Source organism: Podarcis liolepis (genome assembly GCF_965112155.1).
Source record: "Podarcis liolepis genome assembly, chromosome: 1".
Taxonomy (NCBI): Eukaryota; Metazoa; Chordata; class Lepidosauria; order Squamata; family Lacertidae; genus Podarcis; species Podarcis liolepis.
Genome location: NC_139554.1, coordinates 116,887,016 through 116,914,407, shown reverse-complemented (window position 1 = coordinate 116,914,407; position 27,392 = coordinate 116,887,016). Strand labels below are relative to the sequence as shown.

At 41.3% G+C, this 27,392-nt stretch overlaps 1 protein-coding gene and 1 long non-coding RNA gene across 3 annotated transcripts in view; one reads left to right on the top strand and one right to left on the bottom strand.

Moving 5' to 3' along the window:
- LOC310689657 (neurabin-1-like) overlaps positions 1-27,392 on the bottom strand; it is a 40,437-nt gene extending 13,045 nt beyond the window's left edge. For both annotated transcript variants that reach the window (XM_083467481.1, XM_083467482.1), the window contains exons 1-14: positions 26,871-27,392; positions 23,922-25,833; positions 12,863-12,995; positions 11,693-11,813; positions 10,805-10,909; positions 10,546-10,666; positions 8,771-8,914; positions 6,987-7,040; positions 5,120-5,349; positions 3,952-4,048; positions 3,693-3,864; positions 1,332-1,483; positions 621-942; positions 160-241 (exon numbers count right to left, since the gene is read on the bottom strand). In XM_083467481.1, coding sequence (XP_083323607.1) covers positions 160-241; positions 621-942; positions 1,332-1,483; positions 3,693-3,864; positions 3,952-4,048; positions 5,120-5,349; positions 6,987-7,040; positions 8,771-8,914; positions 10,546-10,666; positions 10,805-10,909; positions 11,693-11,813; positions 12,863-12,995; positions 23,922-25,577 — 3,389 coding nt within the window. In that variant the 5' untranslated portion in view covers positions 25,578-25,833; positions 26,871-27,392. The remainder of the gene's footprint in view (positions 1-159; positions 242-620; positions 943-1,331; positions 1,484-3,692; positions 3,865-3,951; positions 4,049-5,119; positions 5,350-6,986; positions 7,041-8,770; positions 8,915-10,545; positions 10,667-10,804; positions 10,910-11,692; positions 11,814-12,862; positions 12,996-23,921; positions 25,834-26,870) is intronic.
- LOC310691115 overlaps positions 27,247-27,392 on the top strand; it is a 2,812-nt gene continuing 2,666 nt past the window's right edge. Inside the window, exon 1 of the long non-coding RNA XR_014518328.1 lies at positions 27,247-27,357. This is a non-coding gene — a long non-coding RNA (uncharacterized lncRNA). The remainder of the gene's footprint in view (positions 27,358-27,392) is intronic.

Here is a 27,392-nt window from a genome sequence, read left to right as displayed (position 1 = left end):
GTGTCATTTTCAATTTTGATACAATCATGCACACAATTATTCCCAGCCGCCAGTTATGCAGATTAGCATCAAATTAGTTTTTGACACATGAAAAAACTGCAGTTCAGTTACAGGAACTTTTAACAAACATTCTATCATTTAAAAACATGCACGTCGTACCCAAAATCTGGGAAACGCCTTTTGGACTTGCCCGCAGAGGCACCTTCACTTGATTCAGTCTTTTCTTCACTTCGTTTGTCATCTGTGTCAAATTAAAAAAATGACATAAGAAGTCTAACACTGATATACTTCCTAACTTAAAAGAAAGCAAAGCCTCTTCTATAGATAAGCACAACAGAAACTGTATTGTGCTGACAAACATTTTACAATATATTGTTCTCTTTGCTTTTGCAAGGTGACATCAAATGACTGAAGCATACAGATTGTGCAATTTCTTACATTTAAATAGAAGATTAAATATTATATTAAATTTACAGTGTTGCTTACATTAGAGGCATAATGTACAAGAATGGGGAAACAGCAATTGTTTAACTTTTAATAGCAGGAGGCAAGAACCACTCTGTGTGTATCGACAGTTTTTCAGGACTTAAAATTTTTAAACACTAGGAATTTTAAATTACCTTTATTCACTCTTCCTTTGCCTTTTGAGTCTCTATGCTTGACATTTCTGCTGCATCCTGAAGGAGAATTTGGAGTTGTATCATCATTAGAAGCTGGCTGTGTTGTTTCAGGACTATTTTCTGTGTTTGGTTTATATACTGGAGAAGAGTGCAAGGAAGCTGATGGACTTGATTCTAATAAACTGTCAGTGCTTTCAGCATGCTCATGCTTCTCATCTCTTTGATCTACATCACTCTGCTGTGATGAAATGATCTTCTCTGTCACTTCTGAAGATCTGCTCTGGATTATTTCCTCTGTATTATCACCATTATCATCCACATCCTAAAAATGTATTAAGAAATAAAAGTTTTTAAATTTAAAGTTTTAATAATTGCCTAAGTCCAAGGTACCAAATGCTTATGTACTTCAAGTAATCATACAACCACTGTTCATTACTTTTTTATTTAATATATTATTTGTATTAAACGACATGCCTCATACTTGGCTATGTTAGGGGTGGAGTTTTCAGATAAATTTGTTGTGGTGGCAGCAGGAAGAGAGATTTACTGAAATGTGCAGCAAAAACCCAGCTCACAGCAGGACATCTTATTAAGAGTGGAAAGGTGGTACAGAGGAGTGTTGGGTAAATGATAAAATTAATCTCATCAGTGAGTGCATTTAAACAAAGTTAAATTATAACTGGAGGGGAATCAATAAAGTGAATACTGTACCAGCAAGTTTATTTCCTTCTGTCCAGCCCCAAGAGATGCTTTCAGCTTTGACCGAGAAGGTGGCTGACGTTTCACTTTCAAGGCAAGCTGGGCTTTTGCTTTATGTGCACTGGTGTCTAACCTTGGTGTGTCCCCAACAAAAGTGTCAAAATCTGTAAACAAAACAAAACAAAGTTACCTAAAAAAGGATATTCCAGCAACAGAACCTCTGTCTCCCCATTCCCTCCCTAACAAAATTAGTCAGTGCTCTTTTATAAGCTTGCATTCAATGTCTTAAGTAATCTGACTCTCTATAAATTGAATGGAAACACAGAACTCAGACTCCAAAGCTTGCACACCCTTTTCAGTAGCGCAGCTGGTTCAATAAAATGCCCTTTTATAAGTTGTTTGTTAAGTTCTTTGTTAGTACACAACAGTCAGGACCATACCTGAGTTTTACAACAGAAGGCATACCTTGCTGAATTAGCAAACAGATGGCAATTCAAAGTGGATCGTATTAAAGAACATATTGAAGAACTTAAAAATTTTGCTTGTACTGTGTACCTTTTACAGGTTGTTTAACAGTTGTCTAACAGCTGTCTAATACTACATCCCTACTTATTTATTACTTCACTGAGGATACAAAATATATGAGTTCTTCTCATGTACGCAACTTCTGTGCATACCATGAGTAAGGATATCAGGAGATCTTTATTACAGGATGTTGGGAGATGCATATCCCAGTGGTCCTATCACTTAACTCCAGTTAAGGATCTGCCCTGGTCAGATTTAGATTGACTTTTAAGATGACCACTGCACTTTCTGTTGGAGCAGCTACAAGCAAGTTTTCCCCTTAGAAAGAGGAAACGTTTCATTAAAAAAAAAAAAAAAATCCTTAGCAGGGACTCTTTCAGTTAGGAACCCTGAAGACAACTAGACTCAGCAATACAATTGTGGTGAACCTTTTGATGCCAGCAGGCTAAATTGTTACCTCCCCCAAACCCTGTGGGCCATTTCACAGCAATTATCTGAAGTCACCATTCTGTCAGGTGAAATGTTTTCCTATGCCCACGTGATTTAAAATCAACATTGCAGGCAAAGGCTTAGGGGGCATGCAGAGTCAGTTGATCTGTTGTGCCTGCAAGCAGTTTCCTGTGCCCAATGGTCTGGAATCGGTGTTAGAAACTGAGAAATGAAAGCTAGGAGCTAAATGGCACCTTAAACCTAGGTTATGGGAGCAACAATGGAATGTCTAGGTCAGGGGTCGGCAAACTAAGGCCCGGGGGACGGATGCGGCCCACCGGGCTCGTTAATCTGGCCCACGAACCTTGCGGACCCTGCTGCAAGTCAGCCCCCGCGCTAACTAGCGCAGAGCGGAGACCTCGTCGCATGGGGACTGACTTCCGCGACACTGGCACGGCTTCAGATTGGCCCCAGGAAGCTCCTGCAGCCAATCCAAAGCCGTGGACACCTCTGGGCGATGCCCCTTCCTTCCCGCTGAGATGGCTGTGTATGGCCAAGAGCTGAGCGGGAGGAAAAGGCAATGGCAGGTAGGCTGCCTTCGCCGCCAAGGCCAGCGGCCTGGGCTCTGTGCCCCACAGACCCCTAGCCGAGGCACAGGACGACGACGACACTGCCGAAGACAAGGCGGTGTCGACAGCTGCGGTGTGAGTGGAGTGGCGGCGGTGGGGTGCTTTCAGGAGAGGGTGGGTCCGGCCCCCCACAAGGTCGAGGGACAGTGGACCGGCTCCCTCCTGAAAAAGTTTGCTGACCCCTGGTCTAGGTGCACTTTTTTTTAATAGCAAGAATACAAAGCTGAAAAGGAATGAACTGCAGCTAAAATATTATGCTCATTTTTCACATGGTGTAGTTCTTCCCCTCCCCACCCACCCTAATATTCTTAAGAGGGTATCTTCTCCAGTCCTCATAGAGTAGCTGGAAGTGGGGAGGCAGAAAAAGGTCCTCCTTTCCTTCAACTCCGCAGTTTTAATCTGAAATCTTTGGTGCAGTACTGCGCCCAGAGCTCAGAAACTACTCGTGCTAATGAAATTCCCTGTCGCAAAATGTGCCTAGAAAAATGGGAGTTTCGAATGCTGGCTGGAATCAAATAATACAGGGTAAGTATCCAGGGTTTTCAGGGTTGGAGGTTCCCATTGATGCAGTAAAAGTGCAGTAAAGGTTTTAAGCCCTGAAATAGCCCTATTTATACAAAGGGAATCAGTATTATTCCTGCTTCATCAGATTGACGCTTCACCTAGGCACTAACAGTTCTACTTACTAGCAAGATTGACACCTTCCACTGTAAAATTCATAGCAACAACATATAGCACATATTTAAGAAATCAAAGAAATAAATGTTGCTGAATTTCTACTTTTACTTACCAGAAAAATCCAATTTCTCTATTGAAGACTCAAATTCTTGAACATCATCTTTTACTTCAAGGTTTTCTGTAAGTTGTTCAGGACTTGGAGTTGCAGTATCTAATAAACTGCTATTTCCAAACATAAATGGGAGTCTCTCATATATTTTTAATTTATCTTCAAGCTCTGAAATCTGAAAATGTTACAATGCAATTTAAAAATCAATAAAGCAGTTTTTAACATATTTAAAGCCAGTAATTACTAAGTCATCTTGCCTAACCTTCTCCTGCAATATCTTCAGCTGATTTACATGCTCCTGGTCTCTCTCTCCAATCATTTTTGTATGATCCTCTTCCTTTTTCATGAGTTCTACTTCTCTGGAAGGGGAAAGAAACAGTCACATTATGCAATTTAGAAGGAGCTAGTTGAGCTAGTTATCATGTTGAGCTAGTTATCAGCGTGTATTGAAAAACTAAAAATAACTACCAGTATATTGTTAAGTCTTCTACTTTTACAATCTCATCTCTTACACAGTATTATTCTGGTTGTCATATACAACTAGTGAACACCAACATCTCCATGAAATTGCACAGCTTCTTGTCCTCTTTCTTTCTACTTGTTCTTTGTTCTCCCACTCACTCCCTTCCTGCCCCACATCTACTCTTTCTATTGCCACTGTCCTCTCCAGCTTACCAAGATGGCCTGTTCTTACCAGCAAAATACATTTCCAAGTAATCTCATTGTTTTTTATTAACCTGACCAGTTCCATTTTTCCTTAAGACCAAAACCCATTCCACATTGTAAGCAGCCTGATGGGTTTAATTTTCTTGCATGCCTCTGAATGCACATACAGGAGACCCTGTTGCAGGATTTGACTAACCAGTCTAAGGAGAAAATGTGTTGTGGTTTTCTATTCTACTCCCACCTGCCACCCTATTTTAAATGTTAATTCTGTTGCTTAGCAGATGTTCCATGTGACCTCCTGGCTCCTTTAAAAGTTCTTTATTTGTTTTTACTTAAAATTTACCTTTAGAGTTACACGCTCTGAATCCTATCCAATTTACCTCTCTGCTGTGTTTATTAGAGAACTGAGGTGCCTCAAAAAGTCTCTCAAAGCCCCTCCAAGATAATAGCAAATGATACACTATCAAAGTATTGTGACTTTGTTTTTAAATATTCTGTAGAAACTACATGGAGTATCTGTCAGATTATGAGATAAATGTTGTAAAGGATGCATTTCCCCATTGTGGCATCAACTTAGATAACTTCCCTCTATTTATGCTTTCTATGTTTCAGAGTGTTTTCACTACTGAAATCAAACTCTCTTAGATTTTTCTGCATCATCCAAAATCAACCACTGACATATATGCATAACTTATAGTACATGCAAGAAATGACAAGGAATGTCCTGTATGAGATTAACTGAAAGAAAATGACAATGAACTCACTTTTGCTGATATTCTTTGAGTAATTTCTTGGCCTTGTTGTATTTTTTCTCCAGGGCATCATATTGCTCCTGAGTTTCTTTAAGATGTTCATTTACTGTTTTGCATAAACTTTGCGCTTCTAACCAATAGGTCTCCAACTTCTTTATTTTTTCTTTATTCTCACTTAAAGTTTCCTGGAGCTGGGATTTAGTTAACTCCCATTCAATCTTTTCAGCTTCTGATGCTTTTAACTTTAAAAAACAATTCACCACTATTAGGTATTAGCTATGTAACTCTTCACAATCATTTATGAGTCTTAAAAAAGAATAAGTCAGTTCTAATGCAGCAATATAGCTGTCGTTTCCCTTTTTTTAAGGGAAATTCCCTTATTCCGAATAGGATTCCTCGCAAGAAAAGGGAAAAGTTGACAGCCATGTGCAGCAATGAAAATAAAACAACAACAGCAACAAAAAGCTACTGACTTGCATATCACTGATACAGCTAATATTGCTGTAGATTCATAGAAGTCCTTCTGGACAAAATCTGTTCAGGATTATTCATTTTACAACATATTCTCATTTTATTTTTTATTTCTGGCCACATCCCAAATAAATGAGGAACCAAACTTCTAAGATTCAGGCTGCTCCTGTCAGTATGGAAGACAAATATGCTATCCCACCTTCAGAAACAAACTCATTTCTAAAGGCCTACATCATCAGACAGCTTATTGCTAGCAACATTTTGAAAGTTTCATACAAGTCATTGAAGCTGCAGTATACATTTACATTCAATCCGTATCTGCATCGGAATTTGGGGGCTTTTTTTGGTTGAAGAGTGGAATTAAAAGGCTTTAAATAAATGAAAATTGGCAGTGGCGTTGTCAGATCCAAGGCTTGAGTAACATTTACGAGTTTCATAGAAGATGCTTTTGTAGAGGTTCCTGTTTTCTCCCTGCCATGTAAGCAGCTGTCCCAGTGCAGCGTGAGATTCACTTTTCATACTGTACTTTAGATAGAAGGAAAGAGAGTAACCACAGCCGGAACTGGTCTGTGACCGTAATAATAAAATTCATTCATTCATAGCCATAGATCACTCTGTGCAACAAGTCATTGCCACTCTGCTACTAAAATGATAATGTAGGAATAATATTGACAGATCATAGACTCCTATGCTGTTGAAATTTACATAGAATGAATTTACTTTGCCTGTCAGATATTTTCCCAACACAGTTCTGCAGTGATTGAAAAATCCCACACCTGGTACAGTTTTTTATGCTAACATTCAATGTGTGTGTGTGTGTGTGTGTGTGTGTGTGTGTGCGCGCGCGTGCGCGTGTGCTTTCCTTATCAACAAATGTTGCAATTCTCCATCTTAATAAAACTTTCAGAATATAGACAACATACCAACATTTTTACAGTGCATCTGGTAGAACTTTCCCTTCTGTAGCAGGAGCTAAGAAATCAGACTGCACCATGTAATTCTCAAGCCTGGCACTATAGATGATGAAGGGAAAGGAGGTTGTTCCCTTTACAAAATGAGAATAGGCAGTAGACAAAGGTGTGTTGGAAATAAAAACTGGGGTGCACAGAGCAAGATCGAATGCAATCTTCCTCCAATACAGTTGCCATTTATACCTGGATAGTTCTGAGCTTGCTTTTGTTTCCAAAGCATTATTACATGGAATAATTTAATAAACACATCATATTTATATTTAAAACAAAAATACCAAGAGAAAGAGGAAAAAATATACAAGGACCAATATCCTTCATCAATCATCATAAATGCTTACTTGCTTTTGATTAAAGTTTGGTTTCACCATAGCTGTCCTCAGCATATCCACATACAAACCAAAACAATTTTCATATATTATTATATATTAAAATTGTACCTTTTCCTTAAGCTGGTTAACTTCAGCTGTCGTAACTGCATGCTTCAACTGTAGCTACAAAAGGATAATAAAAAAAAAACAACTTGTCAGAGGAGAAAACAATGGGTATATGAAAGGTTGTTGTTTTTGTAAGATCATTAAGTCCTTAAACACAGTAATTCTATACTGCAGTTTCTACTTCTATGTTCAGAGTATCTCTAAACAGAAAAAGGATCTATGAAGCAACTGAGATCTGTTTATCTGCAACGTAATATTTATGTTGATCACACTGCGCTTATTGGATGAGTTTGCTGGTGTATGTATTCCTATTTGTGAGTCAACCACTCATTTCGAACTATAGCTGGTTCAGGAATGTAATGCTAACATATACTTTTTACCAAATATCTAACATAAAATATGAAAGCAAATAAAAATATCTCAAGTCAAAGCTTTCTGGAAAAAAGAACTGAATTTAAATATTTTTAAAGATTAGTGATCAAGTTTCATTGTTCACTGACAGAATTCTAAGAAGGAAAACATTTCAGGCTGGCTATCCTTTGCAAGATAGCAATAAAAGAAGGGATCCACTACTAACTTATGAGACTCTCACAGTTGCAGCATGACCAAAGGAGCATAATTCAAATGAGAACAACCAAGTCCCCAGCTCACACATGTGGAGACTGAAAGATTATACTTTTGGTCTTGAATAGTTTTGTGTTTTTTAAAAAGCATCTCTGGAGAAGTGTATTCTGAAGGCTTGATATTACACATGCCAATGCAAAAACAAGTCTTGGTTTTTATATCAGAGTTAGTAAGGTCTATCTGATAAAGACTCAGATCTAAATATCCACTGAAGAAGCTCAACGTAAAGGTTTTGAGGCCACTGAACACATCACCCATAGAACTCAGAATAACTGTGAAAGCACACTTCAGTAGTGCTCTCCCAGTGCAGATGAGGAAAAAACTTCAACCAAACAGGGAAGCTCTTGGATGTAAACAGAAGCACCAATATGGATCTAATAAACTCTTCGGATTTCAACCTATGTTTATTATTACTTGCTCAGTTGATATCACCCTATGTTTTCACCTATCTGCAGTTTATCCATGTTGCTTTAATTTAAGTGAGCTACCTTGAGCCTCACTTCTGGGGAAAAGGTGTGAAATAAAGGCAAGCAAGCAGGCAGTGGAATGGATATAGCTCTGTAATCGATAAAATATATTGCCAATATGTAGCTAACATATATTGATAAATTTCTGCTTACTTGCTCTTTTTCCGTGAACTCTACCATTTGAGAAGTGATTTGCTAATAAATTATTCTTTTCATAAAGGAACAGCAGAAGATTTAGGGAGAAAAATAGCCTTAAATCTAGAATTACAGTGTAGATGCTGTAACCAAACCTTGGTTAAGTAAAACTGAATTAACGTGTCAGCTCCTGGAGAGTTGATTGCAGTCATTTTGCTGCTCCCAGTCCTCTTTGCAACCATGCCACACTAAGCTAAATTGCCTGGTTAAGGTTTGCTCTTTGTTACAGGCTCATGGTTAGGGAGGAGGGAGCTTAACCATGACTCCCAGTTCAGATGACATGTTAAGCCAAACCTTAGCTCAGTGCAGCACAGCAGCAAAAAAAGTGTCAGGGAAGAGGAAAGTAGATTTAAGGCAGAAGACTGCACATTTGTGCAGTCTAAGGCAAATGTGTGAATCATGCTAATGTCTGTAGACAATAGAACATGTAACAGGGACATGTAATGGCGTCCAACCAAAATTAACTATCCATTTAATAGACAGCAAATCATTGCATCATACCTCTTTAAACTTCAACAGAAACTGTGTAGAATCCATGTCTAGTGGCAAATTAATATCCTCATTTTCAGGAAGATAAAACACTTCCACCGATTTTCCATGTAAATGGGATTCAAAAGAATCTTCATCTTCATCATAATCATCATCCTGAAAAGGTATTGTGTATTATTGAAAATAAGTAGAACTTTTTCTAACAAAGATAAAATGGCTTTGAAATGTCACTTCTAGATTTCTGCATTTAAAATAATAATAATAACTTGTGTTAATCCATACACAATTCAACTTGAAATACTCAAAAACAGTTCAGTTCTGGTTGCCTCACTTCAAAAAGCATATTGTAAAGTTGGAAAAGGTTCAAGAAAAGACAATCAAAATGACCAAGGGAGTGGGAAAACTCCCATTTGATAAGTTACAGCATCTGGAGCTTTTAAGTTTAGAGAAAAGCCAAGCAGGAGGCTACATGATAGCAGTGTATAAAATTATGACATGGAGAAAGCAGGTAGAGAAGTGTTTCTTCCACTCTCTTATAACACTACACATTTTTCTTGCATTTGCTGTCCAAAAAAGACACATACTAGTTTTGAACTCCATTGTATTTGATCATTATAGGAGGGCACTGCTCAGGTACAAACATATCCAAAAGCTTGTAGTTGCATAGATTACTTTATTACAGCTTTTACATTAGAAGTCAGCAACCAGAGTCCCCTGGGACTAAATCCGGTCAACTGGGGAGTGCAACCTGCCCCCTCAGCTGCCAACTTACAGACACCTAAGTTGAAGAGAAAAATACAGTAACTGGTAACAAAAAGCAAGATACCGTATTTTTCTGTGTATAACACAACCCCATGTATAATACAACCCCTACTTTTGGGAGCCCAAAATTTAGAAATCATTATTTTAAAGTTGTTCAGCTTTTTGGGGAAATCGCCCAAAAGGTTGTTGAGCTTTTTTATGGCGATTCCCCACTTGATTCTTCGCACCTCAGCACAGCCTTGCTTCTCCAGTCTGTGTCTGGCTTCGCCTCACCTCAGCCAGACAAAGCTGACAGCGCCACGGCCATGCTCCCTCCTCACCTCAACACCTCTCCATGGCCCTGAGTACCAGCTCACCCAAGACTTACTGTATAAATCTGTGCATAAGACAACCCCCAATTTTGACTAAAAATTTGGGGGGCGGAAACATCGTCTTGTACACAGAAAAATACTGTACTTTATAGGCTGGTGGTTAATATGCTGGCCCACAATTCTCTCATTTCTCAAAATAGCTCTTTAAGAAAGCTACTTGCTGGCTAGGGCTATAGATTAAACATCTGTTGTCCACTCAGCATCCTCCAGGAAAAGAAATGGTTTGCTGAAATATTTTGAACATGTACAGTGGGAAGTTGTCATATTTCTTTCTATTACTGGTGTTCAGGGTAAGTGACAATCTCTACACATTCAAAACATCACCACCCACAAAGATGGAGCAAATGCTTGAGGGACCCTGGGAGTTTACTTGGGTGAAGGAAGAGGGGGGAGGAATAGAGAGCAAAAATGGCAGTGGATTCAGTCAGCAAAGTTGCCCATTCAGAGTATGAACTATATTTGACCGGTAAGGCTGAACATGACTGTACCGCCTCTTGATTATGTGGACAGTTATGAGGTGTGGAGAAGGAAAGGTAACACAACAAGATCAGCAGGAAAGGGGGCTCAGAATGAAGCAGGAGAAAGAACTTGGGAGCAGGGCACAGGAGAGGAAAGGTGTACAGCGTACATGCAATGTTATATTTTAATTGATACCTGTTCTGTATCATCATGGGCATACTGATGCTCATACAAACATCTCTCCTGCTCCAATGTCTCACTTATAAGTCGAGCTACTTCACTCTGAGTTCCTGGTTTTTCTCTTCCAATCAGAAACCTACAGAAAACCATCAACCACCATCAATAAGTCAAATATAAAATGACAGTGTCACCAGCAGGAAATAATTTTAATATTTCCCCTTCAACTCTATTACTAAAAAAAACCCTGCTTAGCTATTTATAAAATTACACATACCTGACTGTGCCTTTTGTATTTTTTAGTACAGTTGCTGCAAAAAACTGGGTTACTCCAACAAGACTGATACCATCCACTTCAACAATTTGATCATTTACTTGGATTCTGCAAGGCAAAGAATAAACATATTTGGCATTACACACCACACTGTATTTGTTAAAATAAAAGGGCATTTGAATGAAAACAATAAAAAGCATATGAGTAAGGGCCTGTCTGTGATTATGTTCTACAGAACATACCCTACAAAATATTTTCAATGGTGACTTTTGGATAGATTATTAATTCTATTTATATCTCACCTTTCCTCATGAATGAGCCCCCTACCACAGGGAAAAAGAAACTAAAGATCTAAACCAGACTCAAATATGTTTGCTTTAAAAATGAAAGTATATGTTTAAAGTGAAGGTAGGGACTGGGAGAATATATATTTAAACTAGTTAAGAACTTCTTAAAGAGGCAATATGCACTTGCTCAATTCCAAGTGATACATTTTTGATAATGAAGAGCTTGTGTAAGATCCTATCTGCACCTTCCTTCTGTTACAGTGGTAATAAGCAAGCTTCTAGGGGTTGGAGAACCTTCTAGAATGACATTCAACACAATATAGGGGCTGTAATCTCATAGGATATTTAAAGAAGACATCCACCTTTGCACACTAACACTGCATGAGTGAAAAAGTAGAATTTACATGGCCTACTGTGTTGTGCAACTGTCTCTCTAATACACACTATCCTTATAGAAGGAAAACATGGTTTCCCATTTCACCTGAACTGAGCCAGTGAAACATTCAGATACTGAAAGTAATAAAACTTAGTTCATATACTTTTACTCTGGCTTGGTTTTACTAATATCTGCAAAACAGAATAAGCATTCCTAGCGGAAACTTACCGACCGTCTTTCTGAGCAGCTCCACCTTCAGTAATTGTTTTGACAAAGATTCCCAGCTTTTCCAGTCCCTGATCTGCACCAACACCCATTCCAATAATACTGATACCTAAACCACTGTCACCTATGGGTTACGAAAGAAAAGAAAAAGACCGTGTATTTTTAAAATTAGATTCATAGTTAATAATTATTGGTCATATCTGCAAAATGCCTTATTGGCTTAATATAGTATTTACCGTATTTTTCGCCCTATAGGACGCACTTTTTCCCCTCCAAAAATGAAGGGGAAATGTGTGTGCGTCCTATGGGGCGAATGCAGGCTTTAGCTGAAGCCTGGAGAGCGAGAGGGGTCGGTGCGCATCGACCCCTCTCGCTCTCCAGGCTTCAGGAAGCTATCCCCAAGCCTTGCGAGCCCAGCAGGAGTTCCCGCCAGGCTCACAAGGCTTGCGGGTGGAAGGCTGCAGCCCGAAGCACGGGGCACGCTCCGGAGCGCGCCCCGGGCTTCGGGCAGATATCGGGCAGCCCCAAAAGCTCGGAAGACAGCGGGGAGATGGAGCGCCGCCATCCCACTGTTCCCCAACCTGGTTTGAAGGCTGGCGGTGGGGAGAAACTTGCTTCTCCCCACCGCCAGCCCCACAAGCTCGGGGGATAGCGGGGCAAGCCGCTGCCCCACGGAGGCTAGGGAGGCTGTCCCTGAAGGCAGAAGGAGGAGACGGAGCGCTCCGTCTCCCTCTTCGAGCTTGGGGATTTTTTCCTTGATTTCCCCCCCAAAAAAACTAGGTGCGCCCTATGCGCCGGTGCGCCCTATGGGGCGAAAATACGGTAAATCATAAACAGGAAGTCATTCTATGATGACTGAAGTAAGAAATGCATTTATGCATTCTTAAAAAAAGAACGATGTACTGTGACAATCCAATGAATTCTGTTTTTGCACACATTCCTGTACTGTACAATCCTCCATTCAATTTTCAAAAATCTTTATATTCCAGCCTTCCAGCCCTTATCAAACATTTAAGAAGCAATCCTAAACTCAGCTGACAAGGTCTTTCATTAGTCTTCTATGTCTACTCAGAATTCCCATCAACTTCACCAAGGCTTAATTCCAGGCCATTTTGACCACTTTGGCCTGAAAGTAAAAGTTATTTTTGCAGGATAAATGTTTAAAATGCATACCTTTTTCAATTTCCACAGAAAAAACCTCCATTTTCTCCACCCTTTTCTCAAGTTCATACTCAGCTGATGCTGACACAGGGTCAACCTCTTCATTACGTCTATCATAGTCTTCATTTGAGTAAGTACTGAATACCTAAGAAAATAAGAGATGGTTTTAGAACACTTTTGCACTCATGAGAGTTCACTAGATCTAAAAACCAGATACTATTTGCATGTAAATACTAACACATAACCCTTCATTTTCATACCCCTTTTGCAATTTCTCTAACCAATGAAGTATATGAACTCTTTACCCAAAGTCATCAACTCCACACAAAGTTAACCAAAATTCCACATCAAAGGAATAAAAGATTTAGTCTTAACATAAGAATATGAGTTATATCTCCTAACTTAAATAATTTGGTCTGCTTCCATGGCCCAGTTTTCAAATGAACGAACAATCAAAATTATTTTAAAAACAACATAAAGAAACAAAAGGTTTGAAGATTGGGTATAGGCAGCCCACTGAGCTAAGACAAAAGAAAGAGGTAGAAAAAATGCAAAAAGGAAAAACCTGTTCTCAAAAGTTTCAATGAATTATTACAATTCAATGTATTTCAGGGTGCAGTTCCTCCTTCAGGAATAATGTACACATAATTAAAAATATAGAAGTCAAATAATGTGATATGAACAAAATACAATGCTTATCAATAGCTTGTAATAAAACTTATCAATTTGCACTTTTGAGAATAGGCTTCTATTTTTTGCATTCTTTCTGTTTGTGTGTCTTCCTCTTGGATTTTTGGCAAAAGACAACAGTAGTGATAAACAAAAAAACAAAAAGCTTGTTTTCCCTCTCTTTCTATTTTGTGGGATGAAGGTATTTGTTGGCATAGTATCTAATGAATTTTAATATTTTTAACTATTGTTGTGTTGATGTTTGTGTACAGGCATGGTCCTCACAATAAACGGATTTGTTGTTGTTGTTGTTGAAAAAGGTGCTGACAGGAGTCAGGGACTACTGACAACTACCCTGTCAGACAACTACCCTGACTACTGACAACTCTTCAGATCTACTTTTTCAGCACATTTTTTGAGCTCTACTTTGGACGGGATAGTCTGAAAAACATACAAGCCAAAACTAGTTTGAAGTATGCTAGTTTGAAGTATGCTAGTTTGAAGTATGCTAGTTTGAAGTATGCTAGTTTTTTCTGATTGCAGATGGCAAAAATCTGCATTGAAATATACTATACTTTTTCAAAGAAGGGTGTTTTTGGTAAAGTATTTTTAAAAACAAAAAAACAAAACAAAACTTATACATGCTTCCTTTTTTCTACCATCAGGAGTTATTTCACTCAGTTCCATCTATTTCATGGGACATATTCTAATATTATAATATAATTTGTTAATAATATAATCTTAGTAATGTGTTTGTTCTGTGCAGAATCAAACTGTTTCCAGGAACAGGAAACATGAATTTTCTGATAACACTATATTTAGTAATCATGGCAGTAATCCAAAATGCCTCAGAAAAAGTAGACAAATATTTGTTATGTATTTATTAAGGGAATGAAGATGTCCTTCTTTCAGAAAAATGCTTTTATTCAGATTAAACCTGTTTCAGAAATCAAGCCACATAGCAGAAATAGCAACTGCTATATCTTGAGATCCTTGGAAGATAAAGGTGGTATATAAATTAAATGAATAAATAGATAAATAAACAAATAGTATGGTCTGTACCAGCTTATTTTAAAATAATCAAGTTACTAGAGATGGACGGGGGGAAATCTCATAAATTTCTTCATATAAGAGTTTTTATTCCCTAGGTATCACTGAAATGCTATCTAACTAATTCAGAATTCTGGGCTGTTGCACAAAATTTCCAAGATCAGTCTTTGACGTTGCACACAAGTAGTAATAGGAAGTATTAATGATTCACAATTGCTGTGTACCATGCAAAGCAGGAATTCAACCAAGTTCCATATCTAGCACCTACACACGTCAATGCATGGTAGATGCAAAAGTTCTAGCTTTGTACATTAACCAGGAAGCAGAAAGGGAAAATAGCACAAGAGCATATTACTGTATTTATATTGCCTAATATTTCTGGACATTCTGGACAAAAGAAAATTAACAAAGAGGTAGATGGGTTTCCACAGCTTACAATCCACTCTTCACAGAAGTAACAATTCTGCAAAAGTGGGAGTGGGTGGCTGGAGGAAAAACAGTTGTCCTCTGAGAAAAGTCTAAGAAAAGTCTGTTGGTGATGGTTATAAGAAAAAGACTAGGGTTACAGAGAAAAAAGGGGGGTTGTGTTAAATAAAACAGGTGATAGTAACCGAGGTTACAATTTGGATTATACTAAGCTCGCAATTTACACAAGGGTTACATTCTGTGGATTGCACCTAAAGCCAAAAGATTGTATTACCATCAAAACCAACTGGGTTCAAAGGTGAGTGGGATTGCCAAAGCAATTCTTCCCAGAGCCTCACCTCTATTCCGCCCATTATTATTATTATTATTATTATTATTATTATTATTATTACATAAAGCTGTATGTGCACAAGTTAAATGTGTGTAAGTTGCAGGGTATAGAGAGTATAGAGGTAGTGCAACAAAACCTGTTATAGCTTTTGGGTAGAGAAATATATTTACCTCAACTGTTTTCTTCTCAAGGTTCATGTTACTGAAACGTATTTTATTTCTGATTTATGTTTGAATGTTTTGCTTTGGTCCTAAGAAAAAATGTTTTTAAAGAGACCCTGCTAATCACTATATTCCAAAAAGGTGCCAGCTACAACTCGTGAGATACAGTAGCTGTGAGATACGACGTAAACAGGAACCTAGTAGTGTAGTGGTCAAGGCAGTGCTATACAGTGGTACTTACCATAGATTCCAGTGTATAAGACGACTTTTTAACCCCGGAAGAGGTTAAAAAGTTGGGGGTCGCCTTATACGCTGGGTATGTCTTCCTCCCAGCATGGAGCCCAACACCCACTGCTGCTTCGGAAGCTGCCGCTGCAGCAGCAATGGGCAGCGGGCTCCGTGCCGTGAGGAAGCCGCCCAGCGATGCTAAGCCGGCTTCGCTGGGTGGCTTCCTCCCGGTGCCAGGCCAATATATAAGACAGGGTCATCTTATACGCCCAGTCGCCTAATATGCCGGAATCTACGGTAATTTGTTCTGGAGGTCTGTTCTTAACCTAAAACTGTTCTTAACCTAAAGCACCACTTTAGCTAATGGGGCCTCCTGCTGCTGCCGTGCCGCTGGAGCACGATTTCTGTTCTCATCCTGAAGCAAAGTTCTTAACCCGAGATACTATTTCTGGGTTAGCAGAGTCTGTAACCTGAAGCGTATATAACCTGAAGAGTATGTAACCCGAGGTACCACTGTACCTTGATTGGCTATCTAGGCAAGTAGCTCTCACATGTACACATACCACAAATTGCTACATGAATTAAGCTTCCCAGACAATAACTTCTAATGAACTGAGCTTTTAACGGAGAGAAACTAGGAACAGAAAATTTTCTGTATGTATAGACCTATGGGCACCAGCTTTGGTGCTTTCATGAATAGTGGGTGTGTGCAAATCCCAGAATTGTAGAGCTGGCAGGGACCCCAAGGGTCATCTAGTCCAAGCCCCTGCAATGCAATGCATTTTCTGAGCAATTTACTTGCTAACTAGAAATATGGGCCCCAAAAGAAGTTTCCTATAGAAAGGTTAGATTCTGAAAACACAAGCAACATCCACTGAGTTCTCCCTTACTCCAGCCACACTGTCAAGGGAAAACCACCCTCTTAGAACTTCAGCACTGTGTTCACTTCCACCCTTACTGGGTACCTTTGACAAAAGTAATTGCAAGAGCCGTGCTCTTTCTGTTCCTGTGTCACAAGTGAAATAGAACTTTTACATCACACCCATCCAGGAAATGCATAAGCTAAAGTCACTGGATGATAAGCAATATTAGTCATACTCAGAACAGGACCATTGAATTCTGTGTATTTAAGTACATTAATTTTAGTTGCTGTACTCTGAGTATGACTTAGCGCTCACCCACTTGCTTTTAATCTACCATAATTATGAATTTTGGCTATCAGTGGTTACTAGGGTGTTTGCTTTCAGAGGTTAGAGCTTGTGTGATCATTTTGAAACAAGTATTCCCCCCCAAAAAATCCACAATCTTTTAAAATGAGATTTCATTCACAAGCACCAAGATACAATTAGGTTATAGCTATTAAACTTCAGCAATGATCAGTTTATTTCCTGTTAACATGTTTTGATGTGGTAGCATGAATCAGTATGGATGACATGAACATTCCAATGTAAGTTATTTTAATTTCCATTTTTCCAGAGCCTGTTCCAATTCTGCCATTTGTAGCAGATTGTCCCCTAATAACCAAAGCTACTGGTAGTCATCTGTAATATAAATGAAATTCTATTTCTCCTAATATAAACACAGGCTCATTCAAATCTCTTAAGATCATTTTCTGTAAAGACATTTCTTCTCAATGTGCTCTGAAAATTTCCACACCATCTACAGCAGGGGTGAGAAACCTGTGGCCCTCCAGATGTTGTTGAGCTTCAGCTCCCATCAGCCGAGACAGTGTAGCTAATGGTCACAGATGTTGGCAGCTGTAGTCCAGCAGCATCTAAGGAAGCACAGGTTCCCTAGCCCATCACCATTTTTAATTATGCCAATATTGGTTAAGGTATTTTAAAAGATTATCGAATAAGATGTGTGGACACAATGGTGAGTATGAACAGAACTTCACATTCCCCAAACAACTTTGGCAACTGGTATTCAAAATGCTTGATCATGCCATGAGTATGGCTGCCATTAACACCATGCAGCTAGCAATTTAAGAAAGCTTCCCAGGCCTTCACTTCCAGCTCACAAATAACAAATGCAGTTTGTGACTTTATTTATTTTCTGCTGCTCCAGAGAGTAAGACTGAAACCAATAACTTCAAATTGCAAGAAAAGGGATGTAGACTGAGCACCAGGAACAACTTCCTGGCAGTATGAGTTTTTCAAGAATGGGACACACTGCTATTGACGGTGGTCCTAACATTAAACTTTTGCCAGCTGTACCATAAAACTTCTTATTGCTGATTTTTAAATTTCAAATTCTTAAATTATGAATCCTATATAAGCTACTAGAGCTATTGGTGCAAGGAAGAAAAAAGTATGTGTCACTAAGCTGTACGAGGTAGTACAAGACAGGGGCCTCTCAGGCCCAATTTAAGTAAGAAGCGAGAATGTCCCAAAGACTAGTTTGGGTGGGAAACCCCACCCCATTGTAAAATGTTGATATGATAGGAAGTAGCTTATGGAAGATAATGTCAAACTTTTAAAATAAGATACAGTATATCAAGTACACAAGATTGTGATTACCTTTCACCAAGAATAGCTTATTTATGGCCATCATAGTAATTGCCTACAATTGTATAGTTTTTGAATGGTTCTATATAGGACCCCCTACATGCAAAATCTTAAGAAAGAAATGTAGCTTAGCACAATCCTAACCATCTAAGTGCAAATGCAAGAGAGGAACATTAGCATGCACTATTCTGCACACCTGGGTCAATTACAGGGAATCATGCTAGTTAAAGAATACTGCTACTCTTTCTGCAAGTAGCAAAAAAGAGAAATAAGAGCAGCAGAGAACTTCTCCCACCTCCATTGTGAGGTAGGTCAGGCTGAGATACAGTGACTGGACCAAGTTCACCCAGTGAGTCTCATGCCTCAGTAGGGATTCCAACCCCATTTTTCCCAGGTCCTAGTCCGACACTCTAACCACTAAACCATTAGCTAAGAAGGAACCTTTTTCAATTAACCATGGTTAACACTGGTACAGAGGTAAACATTGACAACAGAAGGGAGAATCATGCCATAAAGGGGAGGAGATAGGCAAAAGGAGTATGTAAGCTTTCCATCTACAGCGGTAGTCGAACAGTGAGGCTCCCGAACAAATCGGCAAATCAGCTCCCAAACACTGCAAACCCGGGAGTGAGTGTTCCAGTTTGCGATTCTTTTTTGGAAGCCAAACGTCTGACACGGCTTCTGATTGAGCGCGGGAAGCTCCTGCAGCCAATTGGAAGATGTGCCTTGGTTCTTGAACCATTTCAGGAGTTGAATGGACTCCCGGAATGGATTAAATTCAAGAACGAAGGTAACACTGTACTCCCAATCTCTCAACCACAATGTCAGATGCTCTGGAAATCAAAAATGCACCTTACAAAAGACAAAACTGATGCTTACTACAGCAAAGTAAAAACATGTTGGCCCAAGGTAACACATGTTAGAGCAGGCTTCCTCAACCTCGGCCCTCCAGATGTTTTGAGACTACAATTCCCATCATCCCTGACCACTGGTCCTGCTAGCTAGGGATCATGAGAGTTGTAGGCCAAAAACATCTGGAGGGCCGAGGATGAGGAAGCCTGTGTTAGAGAAATGGTGGGAAAGGTATCAGCTGATTCTTTAATAGTCAGTTAAATGAAGATATCATATGATCATCAGTTGTCAACATTAGTTTACCTCAAGTTTGCCCATAGGCTATGAATGAGGTTTTGGATTCAGAACGACCAACAACTGGCTGCAATCCAGAGCAGTTCCTTTTCAACACACTTCCATTAGTTTCCAAAAGTTAACTGAGGCTGAGATATTAAATGCTAGCATTTTAAACTAAACTGCATTTTATTTTTGTCACATGATATTCAGAATTCCTTTTTGAAACTTTACTGCTTGAACATGAAACCAAAGTGTTGGGCCTTTACTGAATAATCACAAAATTAATAGGCTACCTAGGTGCTTATTAGGATAAGAATAAAAGCATCAGTCCAAAGGATCACTCTGCACAGTACTTGGCTGTAGTGGAAGTATCTTCAGGCACAGAGCAACTGAATTATCAGTATGGGGTCAAAGCAGATGTGACCGTAAATTTAACATGCAGGTCTTGTATGATGCAAATAGCAGCATGTTGGGTGGTATAGGCTGATAAGCAGCGGTGGAGGACAAATTAACCCTTTTCCTTCTCTGCTATGATCCTGAAGAAAATCCCTCCTTTGAAGGTGCCATTTTCTCTTGGAAATCCTCATTCACAATAGGGAAATCTCTCCCAATTCAAACAGCTCATTCTCAAGATCACAGCAGGTGAGAAAAAGGTTAAATTCTTTCTCATGCCTTCTGAAATCCAAATAATAATTATCAGTTCCCCTTCAATGTTGCTGCCATTTACCGTATTTTTCGCTCTATAACACGCAGATTTTTTCTCCTAAAAAGGAAGGGGAAATGTCTGTGCGTGTTATGGAGCGAACGTGTGCTCCCTGGAGCCGAAAAATGAGGCAAAAATCAAACCGCGCTTCAGGGAGAAGGGAGCTCCGTGAGACAGGAAGCTCCTGCTTTCCTGCATTCTGCCTCAGGGTCTTACTGCCCACCCTGCTCTGTTCCGTTACTGTGTTTGCTCAAACGGAACAAAGAGCAGGGAAAGCCCCTCCCCTCTAGGCAAGTAGAGAGGGAAAGCAGAGCGTCCGAACAAAGAGCAGGGAAAGCCCCTCCCCTCCAGGCAAGTAGAGAGGGAAAGCAGAGCGTCCGAACAAAGAGCAGGGAAAGCCCCTCCCCTCCAGGCAAGTAGAGAGGGAAAGCAGAGCGTCCGAACAAAGAGCAGGGAAAGCCCCTCCCCTCCAGGCAAGTAGAGAGGGAAAGCAGAGCGTCCGAACAGAGAGCAGGGAAAGCCCCTCCCCTCCAGGCAAGTAGAGAGGGAAAGCAGAGCGTCCGAACAAAGAGCAGGGAAAGCCCCTCCCCTCCAGGCAAGTAGAGAGGGAAAGCAGAGCGTCCGAACAAAGAGCAGGGAAAGCCCCTCCCCTCCAGGCAAGTAGAGAGGGAAAGCAGAGCGTCCGAACAAAGAGCAGGGAAAGCCCCTCCCCTCCAGGCAAGTAGAGAGGGAAAGCAGAGCGTCCGAACAAAGAGCAGGGAAAGCCCCTCCCCTCCAGGCAAGTAGAGAGGGAAAGCAGAGCGTCCGTCCTTCTATCCTGTCCCTGCTCCGGAGGAACAATGTTTGTGAAGGGAGAGAGATTACAGGTTCGGCTTAAAATTCTGATTTGACTTCCTGCTTTTTGTTTTTGGAGACACACAGCATTCAAATATGCTTTCTTCCATTTAAAGAGGGAGAGAGAGAGAGAGAGAGCACACGCTGGCTGGCTTGTGTGGGTGGGTGGGGGGAAACTTTTGCCTTCCTTTCCTCACGTTATAGCCCTCTCCTGCATTCTTAGCCTTCTGTGTTTTTCCTTCCCTCCCCACTTAAAATGTGGTTACAAAGCATGGATCCACATGGATCCTCAGGATCTTTGCATTGGGTCAGCCAAAATTCACCATCAGAGCACACAGCATGCCCATGGCTACAGCCTGTTCCCCCCCCCCCAAAAAAAAATCACGCACCCACTGTTGCCTGGGGCTGCAATGGTGCAAAAACGTGGTTAAAAAGTATGGGTCCACAGGGATTCTCAGGATTTTTGCATTGGGTCACCCCAAATTCACCATCAGATCATATGTCTGTGGCCACAGCATGAAGCACAAAAATGATACGTCCACTGTTTCATTCAGAATATTTTTTCCCTTGTTTTCCTCCTCTAAAAACGATGTGCGTGTTATGGTCAGGTGCGTGTTATAGAGCGAAAAATACGGTACATTAAAACAAACACATGTTAATTGCAAAGACACTTTAACCTCATAATCATGTCGGCCCACAATTTTAATATCAACTACTGTGGTACCTCGGGTTACAGACACTTCAGGTTACAGACTCCGCTAACCCGGAAGTAGTACCTCGGGTTAAGAACTTTGCTTCAGGATGAGAACAAAAATTATGCTCTGGCGGCGCGGGAGGCGCCAATGGCTAAAGTGGTATCTCAGGTTAAGAACAGTTTCAGGTTAAGAACAGACCTCCAGAACGAATTAAGTTCTTAACCCGAGGTACTACTGTACCTGTTTGGAGGTGAGAAGGGGCTTTTGAATTCTTCTTCTTCTTCTTCTATCTACTCATTTCAGGTGACTTGTACAGTCAGAGCTGGATACACTGATTGAGGGATGCAAATAGGAAGTAACCTGGCCCGTCATTGTTCTTTTTTACTGAGGTAATAACAGGGTAAAAAACACATATAATTCACATAAATTAGGGCATGGCTAGCAAAGGTATTGCCCTCCAGCTGCTTTGACTAAAACACCCATCTGCCCAACCAGCATAACCAACTGTCAGTGTTGATGGGACTTATAGTCCACAAAATGTGGAGGTCACCACACTACCTACCTCTGAATAGGCACATTGTGTATGAGCCTTATAATTTCTGGTTACAGGGTCCCTCTGGTTAAGAACTTAATTCATTCCGTAGGTCTGTTCTTAATCTGAAACTGTTCTTAACCTGAGGTACCACTTTAGCTAATGGGGCCTCCCGCTGCTGCCACATTATTTCTGTTCTCATCCTGAGGTAAAGTTATTGACCCAAGGTACTAATTCCGGGCTAGCGGAGTCTATAACCTGAAGTGTCTGTAGCCCGAGGTGTCTGTAACCCGAGGTACCACTGTATATAAAACAGCTATGGAACAGAATTGATTTGGAGTTGTGAAATTTTACTCCTACTTCAAGGTTCTAAACATGCTTATACATACAAAACTAAGTCCCACCAGTTTCAATGGGACTTACTGCTCAATCAGCATGCTTAGGACAGAAGCCTCAGACATTTAACTAAAGTTCAAAATTTGCCATGTATTAGCAGCACATTACCAGAAGGCTTTATAATATATTTTTTTTAAATTCCAAAGTAGGGGTCAGCTACCTTTTTCAGCCATGGGCCGGTCCACCATCCCTCAGACCATGTGGTGGGCTGGACTATATTTTTTTTTGGGGGGGGGATGATGAACAAATTTCTATGCCCCCCAAATAACCCAGAGATGCATTTTAAATAAAAGGACACATTCTACTCCTGTAAAAACATGCTAATTCCCGGACCGTCCATGGGCCGGATTGAGAAGGCGATTGGGCCGCATCCGACCCCCAGGCCTTAGGTTGCCTACCCCCGTTCCAAAGCATAAATAATTATGGGTGCCCAAACTACATTCTACCCACTTTTGTCTGTTTCTTCCAGTATTAAGGGCTCCGGGTAAACTGATGTATGCAAATTAATAAAGCTAATCTGTGTATCATGTAACCATCCAACTAATACTGTTTAAATGTTAACTTTCAAGTTTTAAAAATACACTTGTTGCAAAAATGAATCTAATTCAGTACTGAAGTCAAAGACGACCTCAAACTTCTTTTAGGAAGACACAAGGTTCACATCACACTTGCAAAAGTAACTGAGAACAATCTTGGTTAGCAGTGCTATCTTTTGCAAACCTTTCTGTTGCTATCCTTTTGAAAACACACAACTCCCTAACCACCCCCAAAGCTCTACAATATTCTCAATCCGTTCTACCCTAAAATGGTAATCCATGTACAAGCCTAGCAATTTGAAAGTTCCAGATAAATGATCATCTTCAAACATTAACCACTATTGGGAAATATTTCCTTAGATACTTTGGGTGATATCCAACACTTCTCCCCCCTGCTGACGAAAGGCATCCATCAGGAGAATGGGAGAGAAAAGCATTTCTCAGTAATTCCCCCTCTTCCCTTCAGTCTCCTGTGGCTCCTCAAAATCTGGAGGGCTGAGAAACCCTGTGAAGCAGTTTTTGAGTGACAGCAGAGGGTGTAGAGAGGAGGAGTCACCAAAAACTGCCTCCTGCCACTGTTCTGCTGACAGAAGCTTTCCACCAGTGAAGAGGAAGCAGTGGATATCACTCATTCAACCCTATTATAGTCATACTTATTTGGGAAGTCCTATTAATATCAAAAGGGACTGGCTGCTAAACAAACCAGGTGGATGAAGCCAAGGGGTTCTACAATTACATTCAGTACTATTTGTCACCATAATTAAATCAAAAGCAACAATGATTATACCATACAACGTGTAATCTTCTGGAAATGGCAACATCACATTAGGCATTAGGAAAAAGGAAGGAAAATACAACTATCCATGACACTTTACCTTGATTGGGGCTGTGGAAAACTTTACTTTCCTATCTGGATCGGGATCTTCTTCTTCAGAGAGTCCAGGAAATTCCTCATAATTACTATCATAGTTGTATTCCTCCTCTGGCAAGGTTTCCTCTCCTTCAGGGCCCTGACTATAAGTCTCTGTTTCTCTGTCATCGTCAAAAGCTGCATTCTCTATCCCAAAAGCACTGGAAGAAAATCCACTACAATTTTCTGGCCTTTCTTGTTCTTCATCCTCTTCTTCACTATCTCCTACTTGTTCTACATGATCATGCTCTCTTGTTTGAACTTCCTCCGGAGATGCCACATCTTTTACTTCTTTGTGATGGGGCTCACTGCACCCACTAAGTTTCTCCATTTCTTCAAAGGTGAGGCCATTTCCTTCACCTTCCCAGCTTGGAAATCGGAGTGGTTTCTCCTTCTGGAAGACATTAACTTCCCCCACAATTTCAACATCATTCTCTGAAGTTTTATTCTGCACCATTATCAATTCAGCTCTAACTACTTCTACCTGAGAGATTTTTATTGGGGCTCTATCTACTTTAGTGGACACATTGTTTGTATACTGCAGATTCCTCTCAGAGGTTTGTTGCTCTCTTCCAGATGCTTCTTCAGTGACCCTACTCTGTTCATCCTTTTCACTAGTACTGCTGCTGCTGCTCAAATAGGAAGGAGTGGCAAGAGGTTGATTTTGCTTCAAGTACAGCTCTTCCTTAACTACTGGTGATTCCCAACTGCAGAACACCGACTCGACTGGACTTTGAGTACCCTCATTTTTTGAAGTCTCTTTACACTCTTCACTGTCACTGTCTCCCAGGAAACTCTCCAGTCTTCTAGAAATAGGTCCAGCATTCAATGAGGACAATCTAGAGATGGAGTGCTGCACCTTGTGCTCACTGTTCCCTTGATCCTCTGCCTTGTCTATGGTGACTTGAGAGCCAATATCGGTATTGAAATTAAAGTGATCAACCACACTACTACCGTCAGAGGAGGCAGAGCCATGCCTCCTCCTATCTTCAATCCTTTCATTTTTGCTAGGAGTACATCTGTCCAATGAGCTTGGTTTTTTTGTGTTCCTTTCAAAAAGTTTCCTAGTCTCAGAAAACTTCTCCGCTAGGGCAGCTTTGTCTAGATGTCCTTCATCACTGCTACAGATAATTTTGTCAGTAACCGAAGAAGCAGGTAAATAATCCTGAGGACCACTGCAAGGGACAGAGTCAATATTTAGGAGGTTGTTTTTTTTAACACAAAAGAAAGATGGGCTACTGGGAGAAGGAGGAGCAGGGTCACTTGCAGCTGTTTTGGTGATGATCTTGGGCTCAGAGGGTGGGCTGTTCTCAGAACAAAGTGGAGTGGAAGAGCCACCCATCTGCATGAACATATTTTTGATCTTATGTACCCTGTTGCCATAGGTGACAGCTCTGCCCCGAACATGTGGGTCATTACCTCCACCATTGGATGAGCTGGTCAGCTTTTGCTGGGAGCCGGATCTATTTGAAGCATTATCCGCGTTCACAGAATCAAAACTGCACTTAATAGCATGAAAATCAGCTTTATAGGCATTTCTGTGTGGAGAAGCACTTCTTAAAGTCCTCTCTCCTTTTCCTTCAGTCTTCATCATTGTCAAAAGGAGAGACCCTTCACTCATTTACAGTGGGGAGAGGTATGAAAACCAACAGCAGTTGCCCTTGCTGTTCTTCACAATGCCAGGATACAAGCCTCTTACAAACTGGAGACAGAATGAGACTGGAAGACGCCTCTGACTGGCTTATTCCATGCAGGCACTGAAGTGAGTTGTGGGAAGAGCCAGAGAAGAACACACAGAGAGAGAACAGGCACTCGAGGAATGTATCTGGAAAAACGGGATCCTAGCGCCACGGCTGATCTACTATCCTGAAAGCCATCTGCAAAAAAAGAAAAGTTAATGAGCCGAAGGAGGAGACCTCACCCTTCTACGTATCTCAACTTCTCTCAAACAGAATTCCATACCCTGAGGAGCAGTGGGAAACTTATCTCTATTGTGCTCTGCCAATCAAAGGGGAAGCAAAATCAAAATCAAAAAACGATTAAGTCGCAGATGAAATAAATACAAGCTCTGAATTTCTGGAATTAACGCAGACCGAAGCTCACTAGGGCTTTACCCTGCAACAGTGTTGGAAATAGTGAGGAGAAAAACTGCTTTAAGCATGTGGAAAGCAGTTGCCTCTTTCTCACTGGCCACTGAATAAACCGTAGGCAGCTCTTCCTCATCGGGGATTAAGAGGAAAGGCTTCCAAGGCAAGAGGATGCGGCTTCCAGGCAAGGCTGGGGAGCCCTTTCCACAAGGGGAACAACATTTGCTCCCGCGCTGCAAACTTTTCTTTCCCGACAGACCTGCCGGCCCAAAGGAGGCCGGTTTCTCTCCCCCCCCCCCCCAAAATGAAAGTACTCTTTCCCCTCCTCTGCCTCCAAGAGGCTTGGCCGCTCCAAGTTCCTTGGAGGCCCATCTCTGGCTGTTCCTAATTCCTGAGGCGGCGAGGGGAGGGGGGCGGAATACAGTGGGGGGGAAAATACGTGGACGCCACAACTTCAAACCCCCCCCCCTACAATCCCCGCCAGCCAGCCAGCCCCCACCTACGTCCTTCTTCCCTCACTCGGTGTCTCTCCCTTTCTTGCCTCGGGCCAGGCAGGAATGCGAACAATTCCGGCCCGAACTTTGAGGCTTCCTTATGAGAGAAGCGGAGATAGAGAGGAGTCGTCGTCGTCGTCGTCCGTCCCCCCACGGGAAGGGAAAGAGAGCCAACTCCGGAGGCTCACAATGGAGAGCCGCTGCCACGAAACTCGCCGGCTCCCTCCCCCCCCCCCCCCCCCGTGGAGAGTTTGCCCGCTTTCCTTTCCCTCCTCACGGGAACTCAAACAACAACAACGGCCCCCCCACAAAAAGCACCTCCGAACTTATTACCTGAGGTAAAAAGCTCATATCCCGCGCGGCGGCGGCGGCTCTTTCCCCTCCGCCCGTATCCGCCCCTCCGAACAGCGGCCCCCGAGGCTCCGGCTCCGGTTAACTTCTTCTTCTTACTAGCTCCTTTTCTTCTATTTTTTTATTTTTACAACTCCGCCCTCCTCACCCCAAAACAAAAAAAAAAACACGCTATTCGCCCGCCCGCCTTTCCACTAACAACTACTCTCCGTCTCGCGCGCCCGCCCGCACGGCCAGTTTATAGTTCTTCTACGGTTTTCTTTCTCGCTCTTTTCCCCCCTTCTCCTCCCCTCTCTCTCTCTCTTTCGTTCCACAGCCCCCTTCCCTCCTCTCCAGGCCGCGCGGGCGGGCGGGCGCGCGCTCAACCCCCTACAACAACAAAGGGAGAAGAAAGGGAAAAAAAGAGTCCCCGGAGCGCGAGCCCCCGCTTCTTCCTCTTGGAGGGAGGGAGGGGGAAGAGGGATCAGAGGTGAGGGACCAGGAGGCGGGGAGGAGCGCGAGCGC